Genomic DNA, 19213 nt, shown 5'->3' on the forward strand with positions numbered 1-19213 from the left:
TTTATCACGCAGAACTACTTACATTTAGCACACAGAACTAACTGCATTTAGCATGCAGAACTAACTATATTTAGCACGCAGAATTAACTACATTTCGCACGCAGAAATTACTACATTTAGCACGCAGAACTAACTACATTTAGCACGTGACACCAACATCATTTGGCACGTAAAACTATAAGATATAGTAAAACCACTAACTATTTTGATTGTTTATTTAAAGATTGTTCGAAAGTGAAGTATTTCATTTAAGTGTAAATAGACCTGCAATATTAAGAATCTAATCAGGTTGAAACATTTTTAATTGCATGGAAAATATTTCAGGCCATTAATTTATTGTTAAAAGATTAAAAAACATATGTTGTCTGAAGCGTGTTGAGATATGAGATAATATTTTTTCAATTGCATCCCAAAGTTAGAACTGAGCGGATTACAATGGTTCATAGGTTACTAATGATATCAATCTTTTTCCAAACACAGGTTAAAGGGACAGTTCATTTTTTTGAGTAATTTGAGGATAAACTAAATAGCCTATTAGCTATTCATTGGTAATTCATAATTCAGTTGCATTTAATTACACTATTTGATGCTTTTTGGCATAGTCATGGATTAAAAAAAAATTTCAAATAATAAATTAAATTGTAGTATCTAAAAGTTAATTGTAGATTTTCTAATTTTTTTTTCAAAACTATTCTAAAATGTCTATTTAAAAAAACTTATTTAAAACATTTGACGTTTTCTCTACTTCCCCCAGACATCCCTGTGATTTATTGGACAATTGGAATCTAGGAACCGGTTTGTTTGAGAGAGAAAGTCGTCTTTGTATAAACGTGTCAATTTGTTTGAAAAACGATAATTTCTTGCTGATTCTAAAATCAAAAGTTTTTATATTTTATTAGAAACTGGCTGACACATGATTGTCATTGAAATATGATAATCCTAGATTTTATTGGGCTGTTATTTCTAAAAAAACGTTAAAATAGTGTCTATGCAAAGGTATATTTCTGCTGGAATTCTAAACGATAAATCGGCTTTTTCTCCTGTCATGAATATCTTTGAAAGTAGAACTAATGCCGATGAATAGCTATTGGCTCAATATTTTACCATAAAATAACCTAAACAAGTGAACGGTCCCTGTAAAAATCTTATTTTCGACTAAACATTTATCAAAACTTTAAACATGTTACAGTCATCAATCTTATTGTATAAGGGAACTGCACTTTAAGCATAATTCTCTTTTACAGTATTGCACTTCAAGCATAATTCTCTTTTACATTACTGCACTTCAAGCATAATTCTCTTTTACATTATTACACTTCAAGCATAATTCTCGTTTACATTATTGCACTTTAAACATAATTCTCTTTTACATTATTGCACTTCAAGCATAATGCTCACTTTATCTTTTTCATTATTTTTTTCATGTTACATCTAAAGTATTTGGAAACCCACCAAAAACAGTTTTTTTGCAAAATGTTTTGTGTTAAATCTGATATATAATGAAAGAATGCTTGCAGGGCAAGCACTATTAGAAAAGTTGTAAATTTAATAAAAAAAAATGGATTTGACATTATTTCCACATTTTGTTGAATTGCGTATTTAAGATGATAAGAGGAGAAGGGGTCAAGGAAAACCAGACTCTATTCACCGACCTAATGTTGGAATTAGTTGGGCCCCAGCCTGATGTCCCCTCTTCTATGGAAATGTTGGCTGTAAATATTTACAACGAATCTATAGTTGAGGAGGGACAACTGAATGGTATGACTCTATTAACCTTTAATTCTAATTATTAACAGGGTTTCCCAATAAAAGTTGGAATTACGAGACGAATTGACATTCTTTAAATGAGTTAAGTTATGGTATTGTGGTGTCTCTTCTTGGGAAGTTAATCCTATGCAAGGTACTAATACAAGTAAAGATAATTGCAGTACGTTGCGTACATATTGAAACCAGTTCTCTCTGGGCGGAATTTGTAAACAAGTGCAGTTCGTATAGTATCCGAGGGCGATAAAACCATTTAATTTTGATAATTTTGAAAATTCACATAATAGTTTCCTATAATCAGAATGTGGATTCCATGTTAGACTGTGACATATATCCATATTGTGTTTACAGCAGTACAAAAAAAATGCGTCCACCTCTGAAATAACTTTCCCTGCATTAGTACCTTGATCCTATAGACGTGTCGACTGCTAGAGTTAAAGGTACGTAAGTGACCTTTCATTTAAAGGGGGTGAGCCTTAGACAAATCCTTTTAAATCTGCTGATTAGTTTTGAATTGTGAAACATTTTGATTGTATAGCTGTTACATACTCTGCATAAAAGGGTGAAATAATGCGTTGTACGTAGTAAAATGTAAAATGTAAAGTACCTTGCAAAAGTGTCTTGCAAAGATGATACTAAGTCTTAAATCGTGACTTATTTTCCATGTTTATTGGGACACCCTGTATTTAGTTAAAATACAGAATACAGATCAACAATATCTAGTAACTATTAAGGAACACTGATTACTCGCCTCAAAATCTAATTTTCTATAGTCCCATCTTTGCAACCTGATGTTGTTCACTATTTACATTAGATATTTCAAACATCAACTGTTAAAAGCTAAACGTAATCTTATTTGACCTTAAACTACTTTAGTAGAGTGGCATGCCCATTGCCCAATTTACACGGCAACCTTATAACTTTATCTCAGGAAACACTTTGGAGATTTTCCATTTTTTTAATTCAGGCAAAGAGTTAAATTTGGTACCTCTTGCCAATCTTATTTAAATTGAGGGTCAATATACATATCCTACAGTCTCTTTTAACTTGTAAAACAAGACCGATTCACAGCAGTACCCGTAAAAAACACTTGAAATCCTAAAAAGCTTTGTTACATCAAGTATGAATATGAAAAATATATGTAGAAACCTAGAAAAACCACATTACCTTTCACACTATTGATCAGATAAATTCACACTATTGTAGATTGGGAATGGCCATCTTTGCATGGAAGGTCACTAGAAATTACGCTTAAAGGGCCTGTAAAGGAAAAAAACGGGGTATAGGCTGAAAGCTAATCACTTTTGCTCTTGATCGCGACCCATGAAAGTCATATCTGATGTTCCTATCTCGAGAAATTGATATACAACTGTGTCAAATTTATACGAAAATTAATATTTAAACAATTTTGTATAAAAGTAGTGGGTTTAAATAGTTCAAATTCAGCAAATATACAACCAATATGAAAACGATGATATCCCAGAGAAGGCTAATTGTAACTTAGGTTTACTCCAATTCTAATTTAATATTTGTTATTTCTATTTTTAATAGATTTAATTCTTAATATTATTTACACGTTAGTATTCTTGACCAGAAATTCCACCAATGGCAGTGCAGTAAAGTGGTCACATGATACAGGCGGAGACACGTGACCAGTATGCTGCTCTGCCATTGGTGATAGTTCTGATCACGTGATTCAAGTTTAAGAATTTCTAAATTTTACATATATGAACTTTTGTATAATTTTAACACTGGTTTATATCAATTTCTCGAGACCGGAACATCAGATAAAAAACTTTCATGGATCGTGATCAAGAGCTAAAGTGATTAGCTTTCAGCCTAACCCCCTTTCATTTTTCCTTTGCAGTCCCTTTAAAGTCCCCCTTTAACTAATTTAACTTTAGGCAACTGCCCCTTTAACTTATAGCCAACATGTAAAATGGTACAGATGCTACGTGGAATAGGCATCTTTTTTGTGAACACTCCCTAGAAAATCTCATCCTTTTTGGGTTAACCTGGTTATCTTAAACTCGACATAATTTCAGAAGACTTGATTGATGCTGCGGCTAATGCTCTTGGTACTGAAGATGATCTGAAGATCGCTGATCGAGGAAGATCAAGTGTTGGAAGATCAAGGCGAAGTGTTCAAAGAAATATTAAGTATCGTTGGCCTAACAGTCTTGTTCCATACAGAATTGATCCTAGATTTGATGCAGCGCAAACTTCTATCATTGATGAAGTATAAACATTTAATTATTCTTTACATTTAATTTATTGTATATTAAATATTGAGAATTCAAAACTAGATAATGTAAATCACAGTCATAGGATAAGCCAGGCTGATAAGATAAAAATACCTTATTGAATATCGTACTTTTCATGAAATATTTAAAAGGGGGTGGAATTCATCTAAAAAAAAAGTACGGTATATTAGAACCGATTCGGTACAGTACTATATGGTACTATACGGTATGGTACGGTACGCGGTACGGTACAATAGGGTTCGATATGGTATGATACATTATGATACGGTACGATATGGTACAATACGGTATGATACGGTACGATACGGTATGATACGGTACAATATAGTACGATACAGTATGATACGGTATGATAAGGTGCAATGTGGTATGATATTGTACGATACAGAACGATATGGTACGATACGGTGCTAAATGGAACTTTAATTTATGGTACAGTACGGTACAGTATTACAGTACGGTACGAATTTAGTAGAAATTTCATAATTCCTGAGGTCCTAAGTGCTACACATACTCTTTTAGGCTATGCGATTTATAGAGTCTGAAACCTGTATAAAGTTTCGATCAAAAAGAGAAACTGATCAAGATTGGGTTGATTTTGTTAAAACTACAACAGATAGATGTTTCACTAATCTCAGGTATAAATTTCTTAGCAATTTTTCAGGGACATCCATTTTGAAAAATACCCCCCCCCATATCCCCCCCTTCAAGAGGGGGAATGTTTTTAAAGAAAGCATGTATTTACTCTCTATCTTTCAGGTATGGGTAAACCCAAAAACGTTTTTTACTGTTACAAGCTTTTTATCTTTTGAAAAAACCAAACCAAACATTACTATTTTATTCTTGCGCGGATTTGCAAAATTAAATTTCTAACTCAAATAGGCAAACTGTACCCTTTGAAAATGTGTATTATGCGAATCTGCGTTCTTTTTATCTTTTAAAAGTGTGTCCGCTTAAAGTTTTTTGCTTTTGCAATATATTGAATCATTTTTTAGATATGAAGGGCCTGGACATGGAGCTCACTACATCACCCTTCAAGATTCTCCGGACAGGAATGCATTTAACTAATTTTTTGAAACTTTAATAAATTTATTTTAAATGTATGCTAAACAACACCATTCTAATTTTAGTCTTTCAAAAAAAAATTGAATTTAAATCGCATTTTTAGTCTTTGCTCTGTCGGAAGGGTAACATCATCAGATTTTTTAAATTTAATCAAATTTATTAATTTTTCGAATTATGATGGACATCATCATTTAGTTAACGTTATTTTTTCAGTCAGACATAACAAATTAAATTATTGATTTGATTTGTTTTAACATAAAAAAGTATGTGACGTCTTAAAAACCCAGATGAAGTGTGATTTGGACTTGATCCCAGCATTTCCTGGTTTCAAGTCTTGATCAAAGACTGATCCGGGCTTCTAGACTTTCGGCACATTTAAGGTGACTGTGCTTCACGAGCTATTACAAATACTGGGAATGTCGCATGAACATCAGCGACCGGATAGAGATCAATTTATCACCATCAACTGGACAAACTTACAGGTATTCAAAATAATTAGACTGTGGACATGTGACTTAAAAATTAAAAATAAATGTTTACAATCTTTCCAAAATTTATGATTCCTCATTATTTATTTCTTGACATATACAGCTGTTGGACATAATCAAAGACTTGTTGTGCACGCTTTCACGAAAAACCGAGCAGTATTATTTCCAATTACCTTTTTAACTTAAGCTTAAAACAAGTGCGTTGCAATTTAAAATGTTTATGCCTTGAGGCTAGTTGGGCGAGTTCGGCTTTTTCATTTCGTTCGTCCATAGTTCGTGAACGACCCATTTCGTTAGTTTTTTTCAATCTTTTAAAATAAATGATTTCATTTGTCCTTAAAATTATCGTTTTTTTCATCTATTTCGTTCATTTTCTTAAACTATCGTTCGATTAGCCAAAAACTATCGGTTTTTCAATATATTTCAGAAAATTTATTTGTTCAGTAAAAAATATCGCCTTTTCAAGACCGTTTAAACCTTTTTTAGTCGATGTTGGCTTTTGTTGTTTTTTAAAAGCTATTGTTTTTTTTTTCATTTCTCTGAACGATCCAAGTGGTTTGTCCATCGTTCGTCTTTTGTCTTAACGACAATACCGTTTTCAGGAAAAATTTTGTTAGAACAAAATAACGCCCCTATCTACTTAAGGCTACAAAAACGTATAAGTAAGATGGTGAGGAAAACCAAAGGCCAAGGCATTGCGGTTGCCAAACTTTAAATTAAATTAAAAGGTTGAGAAATAACTTTTTCAGAGTTATATAGATCTCAGTGCTCTCTCTATTGTGCCTAGTTTTTATAATTAAAGGAACTGTAAACGTATATATTCAAGTAAACTTTCATTTATAGGGTACCATATCCGATTCACAATTAATACTTCTCATGAAGTATACATAAGATATCCATATTTTGTTTTTGAAAACTGTTCATTTCAATTTTTGGTTTCCGAGCAACTCTTGCTCGGATTAATGTGTTAAGGGTACTTTTGTGAATAAGGCATAACCCCCATTGAATGGAGGGTCGAAGTTTCTTTTTTAATCTTTATTTTGAATACCATTTATTCCAGCTTGGCATTGCAAACAAATACTGGAAAGACTCCTGGGATACTGACGATATTTCAAATAAAACGATGTAAGATGTTTAAAAAAAGTTTTACTTTTTAATTGATCAAATTTAAATATTTTATTTTCTCAATCACTCAAACTTCGACTCAAAAAAGTCAAATTAAAAAAATCTTCTATTACATTTTTAAACTAGATCCAAAAAATTTTAATTTAAATTTTAAGTACAGGCTAATTTTTCCACTTTATAATTTAATTAGTTGAAAGTAAAAATGAAGAAAAACGTTGTTCACTTCGCGAAATTTGGTTTTACACAGTTTCTATAGGTAGAGAAAATATTCCAGAATGTAAAGTTTCTTATAAAAAAATGAAATTCATAATAATTCTTTAAAAATTGGAAAATATTGATCATTAGTCTCAAACTCTTTCTATTCCTTCTATGCAGTGATAACCAGAAAACAACGGAATATGAATACGACATTATAGCAATTTTATTTAATTTATTTAATGTTGTAACAAAATCTCACAGATTAAATGGTCAAAGTTTGAAATATCCAAGGTTATCACGATCAAGTTGCAAAGATGTATTTTGTAGAAAATCAGAATTTAATATTTTCAGATGTAGTTTGGATGGTGTGACCCAGTCAACTGCTAATTTTGATGATTGTATCAGTGGTAACATTGTGAGGAAAATGCGTTCCGGTACATACGATTATGTGTCTTTTATGCATTTTGGACCGAATAGGTAACTTCATTTGTTTGTGGAGGAAAATAGCAGAAAGTGTAAAACTCCTTAACATTTTTTTTTAAAAATATTATTGTTGACGGAAAACAGCAACACGCAAGACAAATTAGGATAGTAGGCCGGTTAGGATTCTGGTGGGGGATGTCGATTATCCCCAGACAATTCTTTCCCGAAAGGCCGAACAACACAAACACAACAGAGTAACCCCGTCTCAGAAATTCGATAACAAAATCTTTATTTCCTAAAAAATAACATAAATTATAGGTCATGTTTAATTGTACAATGTTATAATGAATGTTAATAGTAGAAAAAATCTTACGAATTATTTAAGGATAGAAGGGGTGACTTATTTGTTGGTCAGTATTGAAATACGTTTTTAACTTCTGAAAAATTACAGTTGAATATTTAACGAAATTCACTTATGCTTCTTATGAAAATATTTTGCTTAACTTTAATGATTTCACAACAACGAAAATATTTTAAGCTCCGTCGGAGGAGGACAATGGAATTTGCGGGCTGAAAATTTGGTTTGGCTGTCTCCGACAGGAGATTCCAGTAGAAGACGACATTTTATAGAGGTTTTGAAATTAATGGTTAACAATTATATGGAAATATCCTTTTTTCTATCTAAAAATGCATATTTTAAATTGTAGTTTCAAGTATATAAAAATTTCCCTAGAGGGGGACTTGTTCATGTGGTGAACTTACCCGTTTTTCCTTGTATAATCTGTTCAGCTCCCTCTAGCTGTTCAGATGTCTAACTTATAACAGTGTCTGGCGGAATCTGGTATCTGAAAAACGACGATATATTGCATACGGTTACTTAAGAAATTTCCTAAACTTGTTCTTAAAAGTAATCCTTATTTTTTCTTAGATTTGCTGTTGATAAAACAAAACCAGTTTTCCGTTCTAATTATCCTGTACCAAATATTGGCAGCCCTGGGCTCAGCACAGCTGACTGGAACAAGATAAGACAAGCTTACTATTGTGATTTGAGAGAACCGGTTAGTATTTTCAAGGGCGTATACATGAATTTGTCAGAGGGGGGGGGGGGCTTAGCACTCAATAGGACCTGAAAATCCCCACACAGTGTTTCATCTTTCCGATAGTCTCTGATCGAATCAGGGTCCGATTCGTTAGACATTTTCTAGCTATGATTTAGCTGTGACTTCCCCGCCTAGTTAGCCTGAGAAATCGCAGCTAAATCACAGCTGGAAAATGTTTAACGAATCGGATAAGGGTCACTTGCTTGCTGACTATTCAGAACCAATAGAAATTACAACTGCGGTAACATCTATCTATCTATCTCATCATCCAATTAGAGATTATAATCTTGAAATCAGCGCTGAACAGTAAACGAAATTGTGTTCTAATAAAACAAGGGTGCCCAATGGGTTTTACCCCCCAAAAGCCACCCCCTCTGACTTTTTAATGTAGAAATCTACACTGGCAATGGAACAGAAAATTTTCTTCAAACTACAATTTTTCTAATCCCTTTATCTTTGCAACCTCATGGTAAAACATTTCAATTTGATAAATCAAGCTTTGTCAGATCATGATTTAAAGCGGAGTACATGATCCACAAAATCAGGTGACAAAAATACGAGGATTATAAAATTTGAAGTTTTAAAGCGGCAAGTTTCTTTCAATGCTGAGAATAGAGTCCTCTTTTTTGTAGTTAGCTTGAATGAATTTAAAGAACAACATTATATATTCAAATATTGACAAAATATTCCAACAAAACATTTAAATGTTACATAATGATATGATAGCATATCGGAGTGCGATTTGAAATAAGAACAAAACATGCACAATGTGTACTGTCATTTGAAAAGAAATAAGCGGCAATTACATTTTATGCTTGTTTTCAACAACCATTACTAAATTTTTGGTTTAGTTTCCCATAAAATTTTCTCAAATACATTTTGGAGCACAAGTCTCCTCTAGTGTAGAAATATTTTAGCCATATAGAATCTTGAAGATCTCTGATGTGTTAGAACCATAAGTAACATTTAAACAAGGTGGGATCTCAGGACAAAATGAGGTTCTGCTGGAGAGTCACAAACTAGGTCTATTAGACGAGTGGCAACATCCTGGGGCAGGGCTGCAACACAGTGATGGAACTTTGTCATGTAGGCTTCACTCATATAATTGCAAACTGGGATTCGGCCTGTAGGAACCAGACCTCTGAGGAATCCGTCCAGAAGGTGGGCAACTTGATGGAGACGGTTGTAAGAGAAACCTGGCAATCAGGGTGACTTGTCTTGTCTGGGTTTGACATTGTTACGGTTGCTGAAAAAGAAACAGAGCATCTTGATCATCGCATTTATCCTACTTTGATATTTAAGTATATGAAAAGAGCAGGGACTTGGTAGAAACCAATTTTAGATGTGTCAATGAGAGGTATATATTTCTGACAAAAAAAAACACTTTGGGGTCACTTTATATATAGAGCTTCCTGACTAGAAGACAATATCTACGGATCTCCACACTAATATATAAAGAAACTATTTTTTTCTGAGATTATTTGCTAGTTTGTATTATCTATTATATAACATTAAAATGTGCTACACATTAGCCTAGGGGGGGGGGGGCCTTTACAGACACTTGTCAGAAATTAAACAATCTTCTTTGATGTGAAATGGACGAATTTCAATTTTTATCGAGTGAAAATGAGGTTGAAAAGTTTGTTGAAAGTACATCAAAATTCACAAAAATTTTGAATGAAACTGAACAAATATTGTTCAACAAATATTTTGTTGGAAACCCTAATTCCAAATGATATTTCCAGCTAAGAGACTGTTCTCAATATTATCTGGAGATTAGAATAGGAACCATGTCAGGGCCCTTGGTTGGAAAATACTGCAAGGTAATGATGGACATTTTATATCTTAAGTTTGGCACAAATATAAATCTACATGTTTATATATATGCTTTTTTTCCAATAAACGTCAAAATGACTTAACCAATCAGGCCAAAATTTGTGTGGAACCTCACTTGACCCCAAGAAATGTTTATGGATGGTCAGAAATTTCTGATTTTTCCAAATCCATAAAAAATATAAAAAATCACTAAAAGGAATTGAGTTCTTGCCACACACTCTGATTTTCTAATCCCTGTATGTTTGCATCTAAATGTTGTGGACCTTGGATATTTCAAATTACGATTTCTGTCAGATTTAATAATCTAAGTTTGAAATATCAAAGGTGTACATCATCAGGTTGAAAAGATATACGGATCAGAAAATTTGAGTTTGTGGAAAAGACTCAATTCTTTTGTTTGTTATTATTGATATTTAAGAAGAGAAAATTCCACAGAAAGAGCAACAATTCAAAGTTAAAATCAAAGATGGCGCGAAGCACTCTTAAAGCCTATTTAACTAAATATTGTTTGACCAATAGGGGTTTCCATTGCCTGGTCAGCTAGTGTTGAAATCAAACAGGGTCTGGATGAAGTGGGTCTCCTCTCAACTTTTTCAAGCTTCGGAAACTCTGCAAGGAACATGGAGAATAAATCAAAGTAAGATTAATAAAAATTTGGTATCTTCAAAAATTAGTTCTCAAAAGTTGTTCTTTCAGTAAAATAAACATCTTTTTGAAAGAGTGTTTGAATAAATTGTTGGTTCAGTTAAAAAAAATGATTGTATTTTAAGTTTGTTCAAAAAATAAATTTTGGCACTGAGTGTTAATTGCCATCTTTCCCCCAGCAAGTAGAGTTTACTCAGTGCTTAATACCATCCCTCATAGTGGAATAATTATTGTCCTGTTCTGAGTGTTAATAATTAGTGTTCTTAGTATTAATCACCATCCCTCAGATGGAGTTCTGTTCTGAGTGTTCATTACTGTGTCTCCAGTGGAGTAATTAATGCACTAAGTGTTAGTTGCATAACCTCCAGTGAAGTAAATAGTGCCCTGATTGTTATAATACCATTCCTTCAGTGGAATAGTAAGTGTTCTGATTGTTAATTTCATTTCCTCCAGTGGAGTTTTAGTGTACCTTGCTATCCCTCTGGTGAATTATTTAGTGTTTTGAGTATTATTTAGTACCCCTCTGGTAGAGATATTAGTACCCCTCCAGCACAGAGGGGTAATTAGTATTTAAAATAATGTGTATTCCCTCTGATGGATATAATTTCTTTCAAGTGCAGTGGAGAGAACTGAAATCTGAATATTTTACATCAATGCCAACCAAACTAAAAATAAAATTGGAATAATTTCTTTCATAAATTAAGAAATTAGTTTCATTGTCTGGTCCTCAGCATATCTCAAAATAGTTTTTAAATTACTATGTTTTAGTAACATGTGCCTGTGATACTATAAAAATGGATAATGTGGATGTTCTAGAATTAAATGTATTCTATGATAAGACAGCAACAGTTGTTGGTGGCAAATCAGTTTATCAGAGTGGTAATTATTACCTATTCTGGAATACAGACATAAATAAATGGTTAATATCAACATCAACAAATACTACTGCAGCATATACAACAAATGAGGTCAGTTTTTACATAACAGCATTCTGTAAACAGATTGAAGTCACGTCATAAATTGATTGATATTTAGTTAGAGTATTTTTGTCCGGAAGATTTGGCCTCTGGATGGAGTTATGTTAAAGATGGCAAGTTTGTGCCAAGTACCTCTGCTTCTATGAGATGTAGTGATTGTACAAAATATCCAACAGCTCCTGAATGCGGTAAATTTTTATTTGCAAGAAGAACACAAATGCACATAAAACTGCATATTTTATTTATTTCAAATAAAATGTACACTTCTTTTAATTTTAATTTGTTTTATAATTTAATTATTCATGTGTTCTATTTAGAATCCTGTTCTTGTGATAACATCAGATTGGAAAACATGGAATCTACCACCCTAAATGGTTTCTATAAAAAGTCTGACACTTTAACTAAAGAAGGAAGATCAGTTTACGAAAGTAAAAATTGGGTCATATTTTGGAATAGTCTGTTTAAAGGATGGACAATTTCTAATTCAATAGATAGTAACAGTGCAGCAGCATACAATCAGGTTTAAATTACTAATATGTGCGGAATAGTTAAAATAAAGAACCTCTTAAGAATTTAAATAAGATAATTTAGTTATCCAAAAAAATCACAAAATGCTAGCTTGAGGTATCTAATTTAGATTGATTCCAACTGTCTTGAAGAATTAACATCGGGATGGCTTTACTATTCAGCATCAGCTCAAGGTTTTGTTGCAAGTGTTTCTGGTTCAGTACGGTGCAGTGATTGTACAAAGTACCCTGATGCTCCAGAATGTGGTAAGTGGTATATTTATGTTTTCAAGTTTAAATGACTCTGAAGACAATTTTGATTAAAGATTGGAATTTCCTTTTTTATCATTGCACATCAGTAGTTCTTTAAAACAAATTTGTAATGTACATTGATATTTTTCTTAATGATGTTTATATGTATACTGAAATATTGGACATACTTAACATGCCATTCTTAAAAATATGAATAATTATTTTTTCAGTGACTTGCGATTGTGACAAAATAAAAATGGAAAACTTTGAACTTCAGCCATTGAATATTTTCTATGATAAGACAGCAACAGTTGTTGGTGGCAAATCAGTTTATCAGAGTGGTAATTATTACCTCTTTTGGCATACAGATATAAATAAATGGTTAATATCAACTCAAACAGTTACTACTGCAGCATTTTCATCAAATGAGGTAATATTTAATATAAAAGCATTCTGTAAAAATATTGAAGTCATGTCAAAAATTGATTTAATATTTAGTTAGACCTTTGTCCAGAAGATTTGGCCTCTGGATGGAGTTATGTTAAAGATGGCAAGTTTGTGCCAAGTACCTCTGCTTCTATGAGATGTAGTGATTGTACAAAATATCCAGAAGCTCCTGAATGTGGTAAATTTTTATTTGTTAATGGGACACAAATGCACGTATAACCATGCTGCATATTGTTTTTCTTCCAAATGAAATGTTTACCTCTTTTTCTACTAATTTAGTTTCATAATATAATTGTTGATATGTTTAATTAAGAATCCTGTTCTTGTGATAACATCAGATTGGAAAACATGGAATCTACCACTCTAAATGGTTTCTATAAAAAGTCTGACACTTTAACTAAAGAAGGAAAATCAGTTTACAAAAGTGAAAATTGGGTCATATTTTGGAATACTCTGTTTAAAGGATGGACAATTTCTAATTCAATAGACAGCAATAGTGCAGCAGCTTATAATCAGGTGCATATTATCTTTGTAAATTACTTTTGCCCAATTTAGTTTTAGAATTTTCCGCTATTGGCATTCTCATACCCAATTCTAAAAGCCAACTATGGTCTTCCCATATTTCTGGACACACTGCAGTGTCCTTAATTCTCCTTTCATTCAAAAGATTTGAGGTCGGACTTTAAAGGAATTAACCTTATTTGGGTCATTACTAAGCTATGGTCTGAGCAGGATGTAAATTTAATTCTTTTAAAAAAACTCTTTCTTCAGGATTGCTTGGAATATTTAGACCCTTGTTAACATAATTTGTTGTATTATGAGCTAGCTTGCATGTTAGTACAAAGAGACTAAGTGCATATTTAAAGCTCGACCTAGGGCTGGCATTTTGGATTTGCTGAAAAATTTAGTGGGTTTTTTTTGCAAAGAGCTGATTTAGTACAAGAACAATCTATTAAATTATCTCACTTGCATGAGTATAAAGTATTCAAAAGTTTCTTAATTTCTGACTAAGGGATCTTTGAGATAATGAAGTATTCTGATAAGATTTATTAACATAGTTATCTGAATCAAGGAACAGTCCCTTAACATGGGTTTAGGTCGAGAAGAGGTGTTAGCTCCCCCCTGGCTAGATGATGCTACCGGAGTATATATATTCCCGTGCTTCTCAGACCCCTCTGAGTCAGTACTACGGAGATCTTCATTAGGTTCACACCTTGAAAGGTTCCCTGTAGTGTACTACCCTATGAACCCTGATGCAACTCCATTCTACCCTAGCTGTAACTCCATCATCCTATCCAGCCCCCTCAATCTTCATTCCATCAATCCCATCTCCCTCCTCTCCCCAGCATACTTTGAGGAGCCATATATCTCGATGTTGGAGATACCTAAGGAACCTGCAACCCGAGACTCTGGTGCTCCTGCAGTACCCTGCATGCTGGTGATCCTCCTCTGCTTGATGTTCCTGCTGTACGACATATTGATGAAGGAGATCCACAACGGTCTGTCTCTGAGCACGGGGGATGTGAATCCCCGTGTCCGGACCTGGACGAGGATGAGTCCCCCGTAGATACGGATGAGACTAGCCTCAGCTCTGAGGACGAGTATGAACCGTTCCCTCATCTTCTACAGAGTGTGGGGACTGTCTGCGACCTGACAAGGTCCATGGTCCTGGAACGTAGGCTCCTGAGGAACTCCATAGCTCAGAAGGATAGGCTCCGAGCTGATCTACTCCGGCATGTGAAGAATATCCTAGATACTCTTGATGATGATCTATACCTCCTCTATCAAGCCCGGTACCATCTAGATGATCTTATCAAGGGATTCTCGGAATCCCGTCCAAGGGATCAGACATCTCCTTCAGCCTAGTAATATTAATGTGATTAGTAATGTATTTACTCATGTTCTTAATAATAATAAGGTTACATAAAACTCTACTTATGATTATTTAACTATAACTTATTTACGTCAAAAAGACAAAGTAAGGATTATCTTTGATTGTTCAGATCACAACAATAAGTAAGCATACAGGATAACCCACTAAGGATAACACTTCTTAAATTCATGATCCCAGCAACAGTAAACTTGTTGCCTTCTTTACTAATTTATTAATTAAGCCATTAAAAAACTAAACTTTAGGCAATAGACTTAATTTACCCTTATGGTTATGTTTGAAGAGTTTAAAGATATTTTAGACATCTTTACAGTCGCATCCTTTGAAGGCATCCCTGTAGCTAACCAACTGCTGAAGCTAGAAAATACAATCTTAGTTTTGTTCTAAGCCTGGCCTTGTTGCAGCAGAGAGGTCAAAAGTTGACTACAACTTGCATCTAGATGATGGGTTTACAAATTTAGGGCAGATAACTGAATCTCAAAGGTTGATGACAATGACTTAGACTATAAATGATTTACTGTTTGTTTGATGTTTGATTAAATATTAAATTCAGATTGATTCCAAATGTCTTGAAAAATTAACATCTGGATGGCTTTACTATTCAGCATCAACTCAAGGTTTTGTTGCAAGTACATCTGGTTCAGTACGGTGCAGTGATTGCACAAAGTACCCTGATGCTCCAGAATGCGGTAAGTGGTATAAATATGTTCGTTTTTAAGTTGAAATGACTCCAAAGACAATTTTATTTAAATTTAGAAATTCCCTTTTTTATCATTGCAACATTGATATTTTTCTTAATGATGTTTATATGTATACTGAAATATTGAACATACTTACTGGTAAATGGAGTTCTTATAAATTATGAATATTTCTTTTTCAGTTACTTGTGCTTGTGACAAAATAAAAATGGATAACTTAGAACTTCAGCCATTAAATATTTTCTATGATAAGACAGCAACAGTTGTTGGTGGCAAATCAGTTTATCAGAGTGGTAATTATTACCTATTCTGGAATACAGACATAAATAAATGGTTAATATCAACTTCAACAAACACTACTTCAGCATTTACAACAAATGAGGTCATATTTTACATAACAGCATTCTGTTTACAGATTGAAGTCATGTCATAAATGATTATTATTTAGTTGGAGTATTTTTGTCCAGAGGATTTGGCCTCTGGATGGAATTATGTTAAAGATGGCAAGTTTGTGCCAAGTACCTCTGCTTCTATGAGATGTAGTGATTGTACAAAATATCCAGCAGCTCCTGAATGCGGTAAGGGAATTAAAAAAATGGCCAAAAGGTTCAGATAAATCCATATTTAATGCCCCTTATTGTCCATAGTACTGTCGTAAATAAAGCTATATAGAACGCATTCTCACTTTTGGAATGAATATAGACTTATCTATAGAGCTTGGCACATTCCAAGTTTTTCCAGCCATTTTGTTAACGGGTAGTTCCAACAGTTAGAAAAGGAAAATGTCAGGTAAGACCTGAACGTTCGCTTTGTTGATGGTATTTTCCGTTTTTTTTTAAGCTACTGTTAGTTAACGATCTCAAATTTATTGACGGCCTTACCAGAGAGATTCTGCTGTTAACGGTAGTTTTTTGCAATTAACGGCATTAGCTGTTCAGAAGTTGCACAAAAAAATGTTTGTTAACTTTTTGTCAAATTGTTAACGGTGAAAGGGTTAACGGTTGTTTGTAGTAATTTGGGGGGGGGGGGGGCTAAAGACAACATTCTAAGCATCAAAATACATTTAAAATTTTATTTTTTGCAAGTTTCATGAAATTTTAGTCTAAAAAAAAAGAATGAAAATTGCTGTTTTTCAAAAAACCCATCCATTTTGTTTTTGTTTTCAACTCTTTATTTTTTTAATAAACAGCTAATCTGTTTTTTTAAGACTGCTGAGCACATTTTTTTTCATTTCTGAAACTAGCAAATCGGCAACATGGGTTTACAATTTTCATTTTCCATTCTGTATTATAAATTTATTAAAAACTATTTAAGTTACAACTGCAACTGCAACTACAACTACAACTACAACTACAACTACAACTACAACTACAACTACAACTACAACTACAGCTCCAACCACAACTACAATTATAACTACATCTACCACTACCACTACAACTACAACTACAACTACAACTACAACTACCACTACAACTACAACTACAACTACAACTACAACTACAACTACAACTACAACATCAACTGCTTCTTCAAATATATCTGCTTCTATAACAGAAAGTTCATCTAAAACAATTACTAGTTTCCCTGCTACTTCTACTACAAACCAAATCAAGGTAAGCAAACCAATGTGTAATCCAATCTTTAGTGCTCTTTTAAGGCAGGAACGGTTAATCAAAATAAACAAAGACAATTTTTATGATGATTTTTTGATTTATTACTGTCACAACACGGTCACCAGTTTAAGAAAATGACTGGCGTTTGTTAAAGCTTCGGTCCTTTCCTTCCAGAGATAAGAGAGTTAAAGAGATTGTTTAACACCTATAATATGCGGTATTATGAATAGGAAATACAAAATCTTTAAAAATAGACAATATCATAAACGTTATGTTTTATGTTTAAAATTTGAGTATTTCTTTAAAAGTTATAAAACTTAACCCCTGAATGCAACAACTGGCCGTGAGATGTCAGTCAAAAAACATTACATGGAACCGTAGCATAGCGTGCTGGGACACTATAGGCCTGCTCAGCCTATACAGTGTATACTGTGTGGTCTGTGTTCCCTTCACATGTTTTGAGTGTACTGCATTTGTTCACTCCCAGAGACTAAAGAGTACAGCATACAGTTGGTTTGGGTTCCTTGTGGGGTTTCTTCCCTACTACCTGGCAATCATATAACTTGTGTAAGCTACACAATCTTTTGTCATAAATTTATTTATTTAATAAAGATGATTTATTTCACTTTAAAGTAAATTTTAGTTTTCTATCCTAGGATCCCTGCCTGTCGTGTAAACAAGTTATTGATGGTGCCCTAGCTGGCTTGTATAGACTCAAGGTAAAAAAGACGAAAAAGAAAATAAAATTATGAAAAAAAAATTATGTGAACCTAAAGTTACCAATCTTAGAACTAAAAAATAATCAAGTACAGATTTCAGGCTTATGGCTTTTTTGCTAAATTTTCTTCCATTTTTTGTAATTTCTTTAAAAGAAATCTGTTCAGCTTAAATTGTGAACGTTGCCCTATCCGACAAACCCTGCAAGCATTTACTCCTTAAACGCCGATGTCGAACATCAAGTCAGTTTACACGTTTCCTGGGCGGCTAAAATATGCTTACATAAAGGGATTTTGGGTCATCATGCGTGCTTTAAAATACATGAACAATCCCTTTAAAATACACGAACAATCCCTTTAAAATACATGAACAATCCCTTTAAAATACATAAACAATCCCTTTAAAATACATGAACAATCCCAATACAAATACAGGAACAATACCTTTAAAATACATGAATAATCCTTTTAGAATACATGAACAATCCCTTTAAAATACATGAACAATCCCTTTAAAATACACGAACAATCCCTTTAAAATACATGAACAATCCCTTTAAAAAACACGAACAATCCCTTTAAAATACATGAACAATCCATTTAAAATATATGAAAACTCCCTTTAAAATACATGAACAATCCCTTTAAAAATCATGCTGTAGGAGACAAACTACCTTGGTTGTTTGGACGGCTGTTTGTATGAGTTTGGTGCAGAATTCTACTGTTTCCAAACAGGAGATCTGAGAGTGGATCCTTATCCTACATGCAACTAAACTCTTGCACGGAGTCTGCAACAAAAGGGGGGGGTGGGGGGGGGGGGAATTTATCACCCCACCCCCTACCCCTACACCACTTTTTTAATGATTCCATCGACCAGATTTTATAAATATCATGATGTAGGCTGTAGCCTAGCGGAAATAGTTTAACCAATTATGTTGTGCGCATGTTCAGTTCAACCACATGTTTAAGCTAAAGAGAATTGGTTGAACAACGTCTAAGTGGTTCAACCATGTCTTGTTTTTTATTTAATCTGGAGCTTTGAATTTGGATTTGTATTGGAAAATGTAATTTAACTTAATAATCAAACATATCTTATATTTTAATAAATCATCAGTTTTAATGCATTTTCTTTTTGAAAGTAGAAAAGGGAATAAAGTGAAAGTATTGTAAAAGGTTATAGTAATTAATAATTAATACGGTAA

The 19213-nt window shown here is 33.2% G+C and overlaps 1 protein-coding gene across 2 annotated transcripts; it reads left to right on the top strand.

Annotated features, from left to right (window-relative positions):
* The first annotated feature begins 373 nt into the window (after positions 1-373).
* Positions 374-19135, top strand: LOC111713133 (serine-rich adhesin for platelets). Of its 2 annotated transcripts, XM_023487934.1 has the most exons (25): positions 374-480; positions 1605-1758; positions 3810-4003; positions 4551-4666; positions 5024-5080; positions 5197-5215; positions 5474-5575; positions 6642-6706; positions 7256-7381; positions 8256-8385; positions 10173-10250; positions 10783-10900; positions 11677-11876; positions 11944-12073; positions 12203-12405; positions 12523-12658; positions 12874-13073; positions 13142-13268; positions 13404-13606; positions 15535-15670; positions 15862-16061; positions 16128-16257; positions 16994-17295; positions 17952-18014; positions 18674-19135. In XM_023487934.1, exons 1-25 carry the CDS (start codon positions 436-438, stop codon positions 18782-18784), a joined length of 3345 nt encoding a protein of 1114 aa, XP_023343702.1. In that variant the 5' UTR covers positions 374-435; the 3' UTR covers positions 18785-19135. The 2 variants fall into 2 exon arrangements, with proteins under 2 accessions (XP_023343702.1, XP_023343703.1); XM_023487935.1 differs by lacking the exons at positions 12203-12405; positions 12523-12658; positions 12874-13073 and having other exon boundaries at positions 11944-11965; positions 13161-13268.
* The last annotated feature ends 78 nt before the right edge of the window (positions 19136-19213 follow it).

This window comes from Eurytemora carolleeae, unplaced genomic scaffold (genome assembly GCF_000591075.1).
Source record: "Eurytemora carolleeae unplaced genomic scaffold, Eaff_2.0 scaffold1366, whole genome shotgun sequence".
NCBI classification, from domain to species: Eukaryota; Metazoa; Arthropoda; class Copepoda; order Calanoida; family Temoridae; genus Eurytemora; species Eurytemora carolleeae.

Excerpts from the sequence above, each read along its gene's own strand:
- LOC111713133 (XM_023487934.1), top strand. The coding sequence starts at position 436 with ATGGTTCATAGGTTACTAATGATATCAATCTTTTTCCAAACACAG. Across the intron at positions 13,269-13,403 it reads TCCAGAAGCTCCTGAATGTG|AATCCTGTTCTTGTGATAAC; the intron begins GTAAATTTTTAT and ends TGTTTAATTAAG. Across the intron at positions 16,258-16,993 it reads TCCAGCAGCTCCTGAATGCG|TTACAACTGCAACTGCAACT; the intron begins GTAAGGGAATTA and ends AAACTATTTAAG.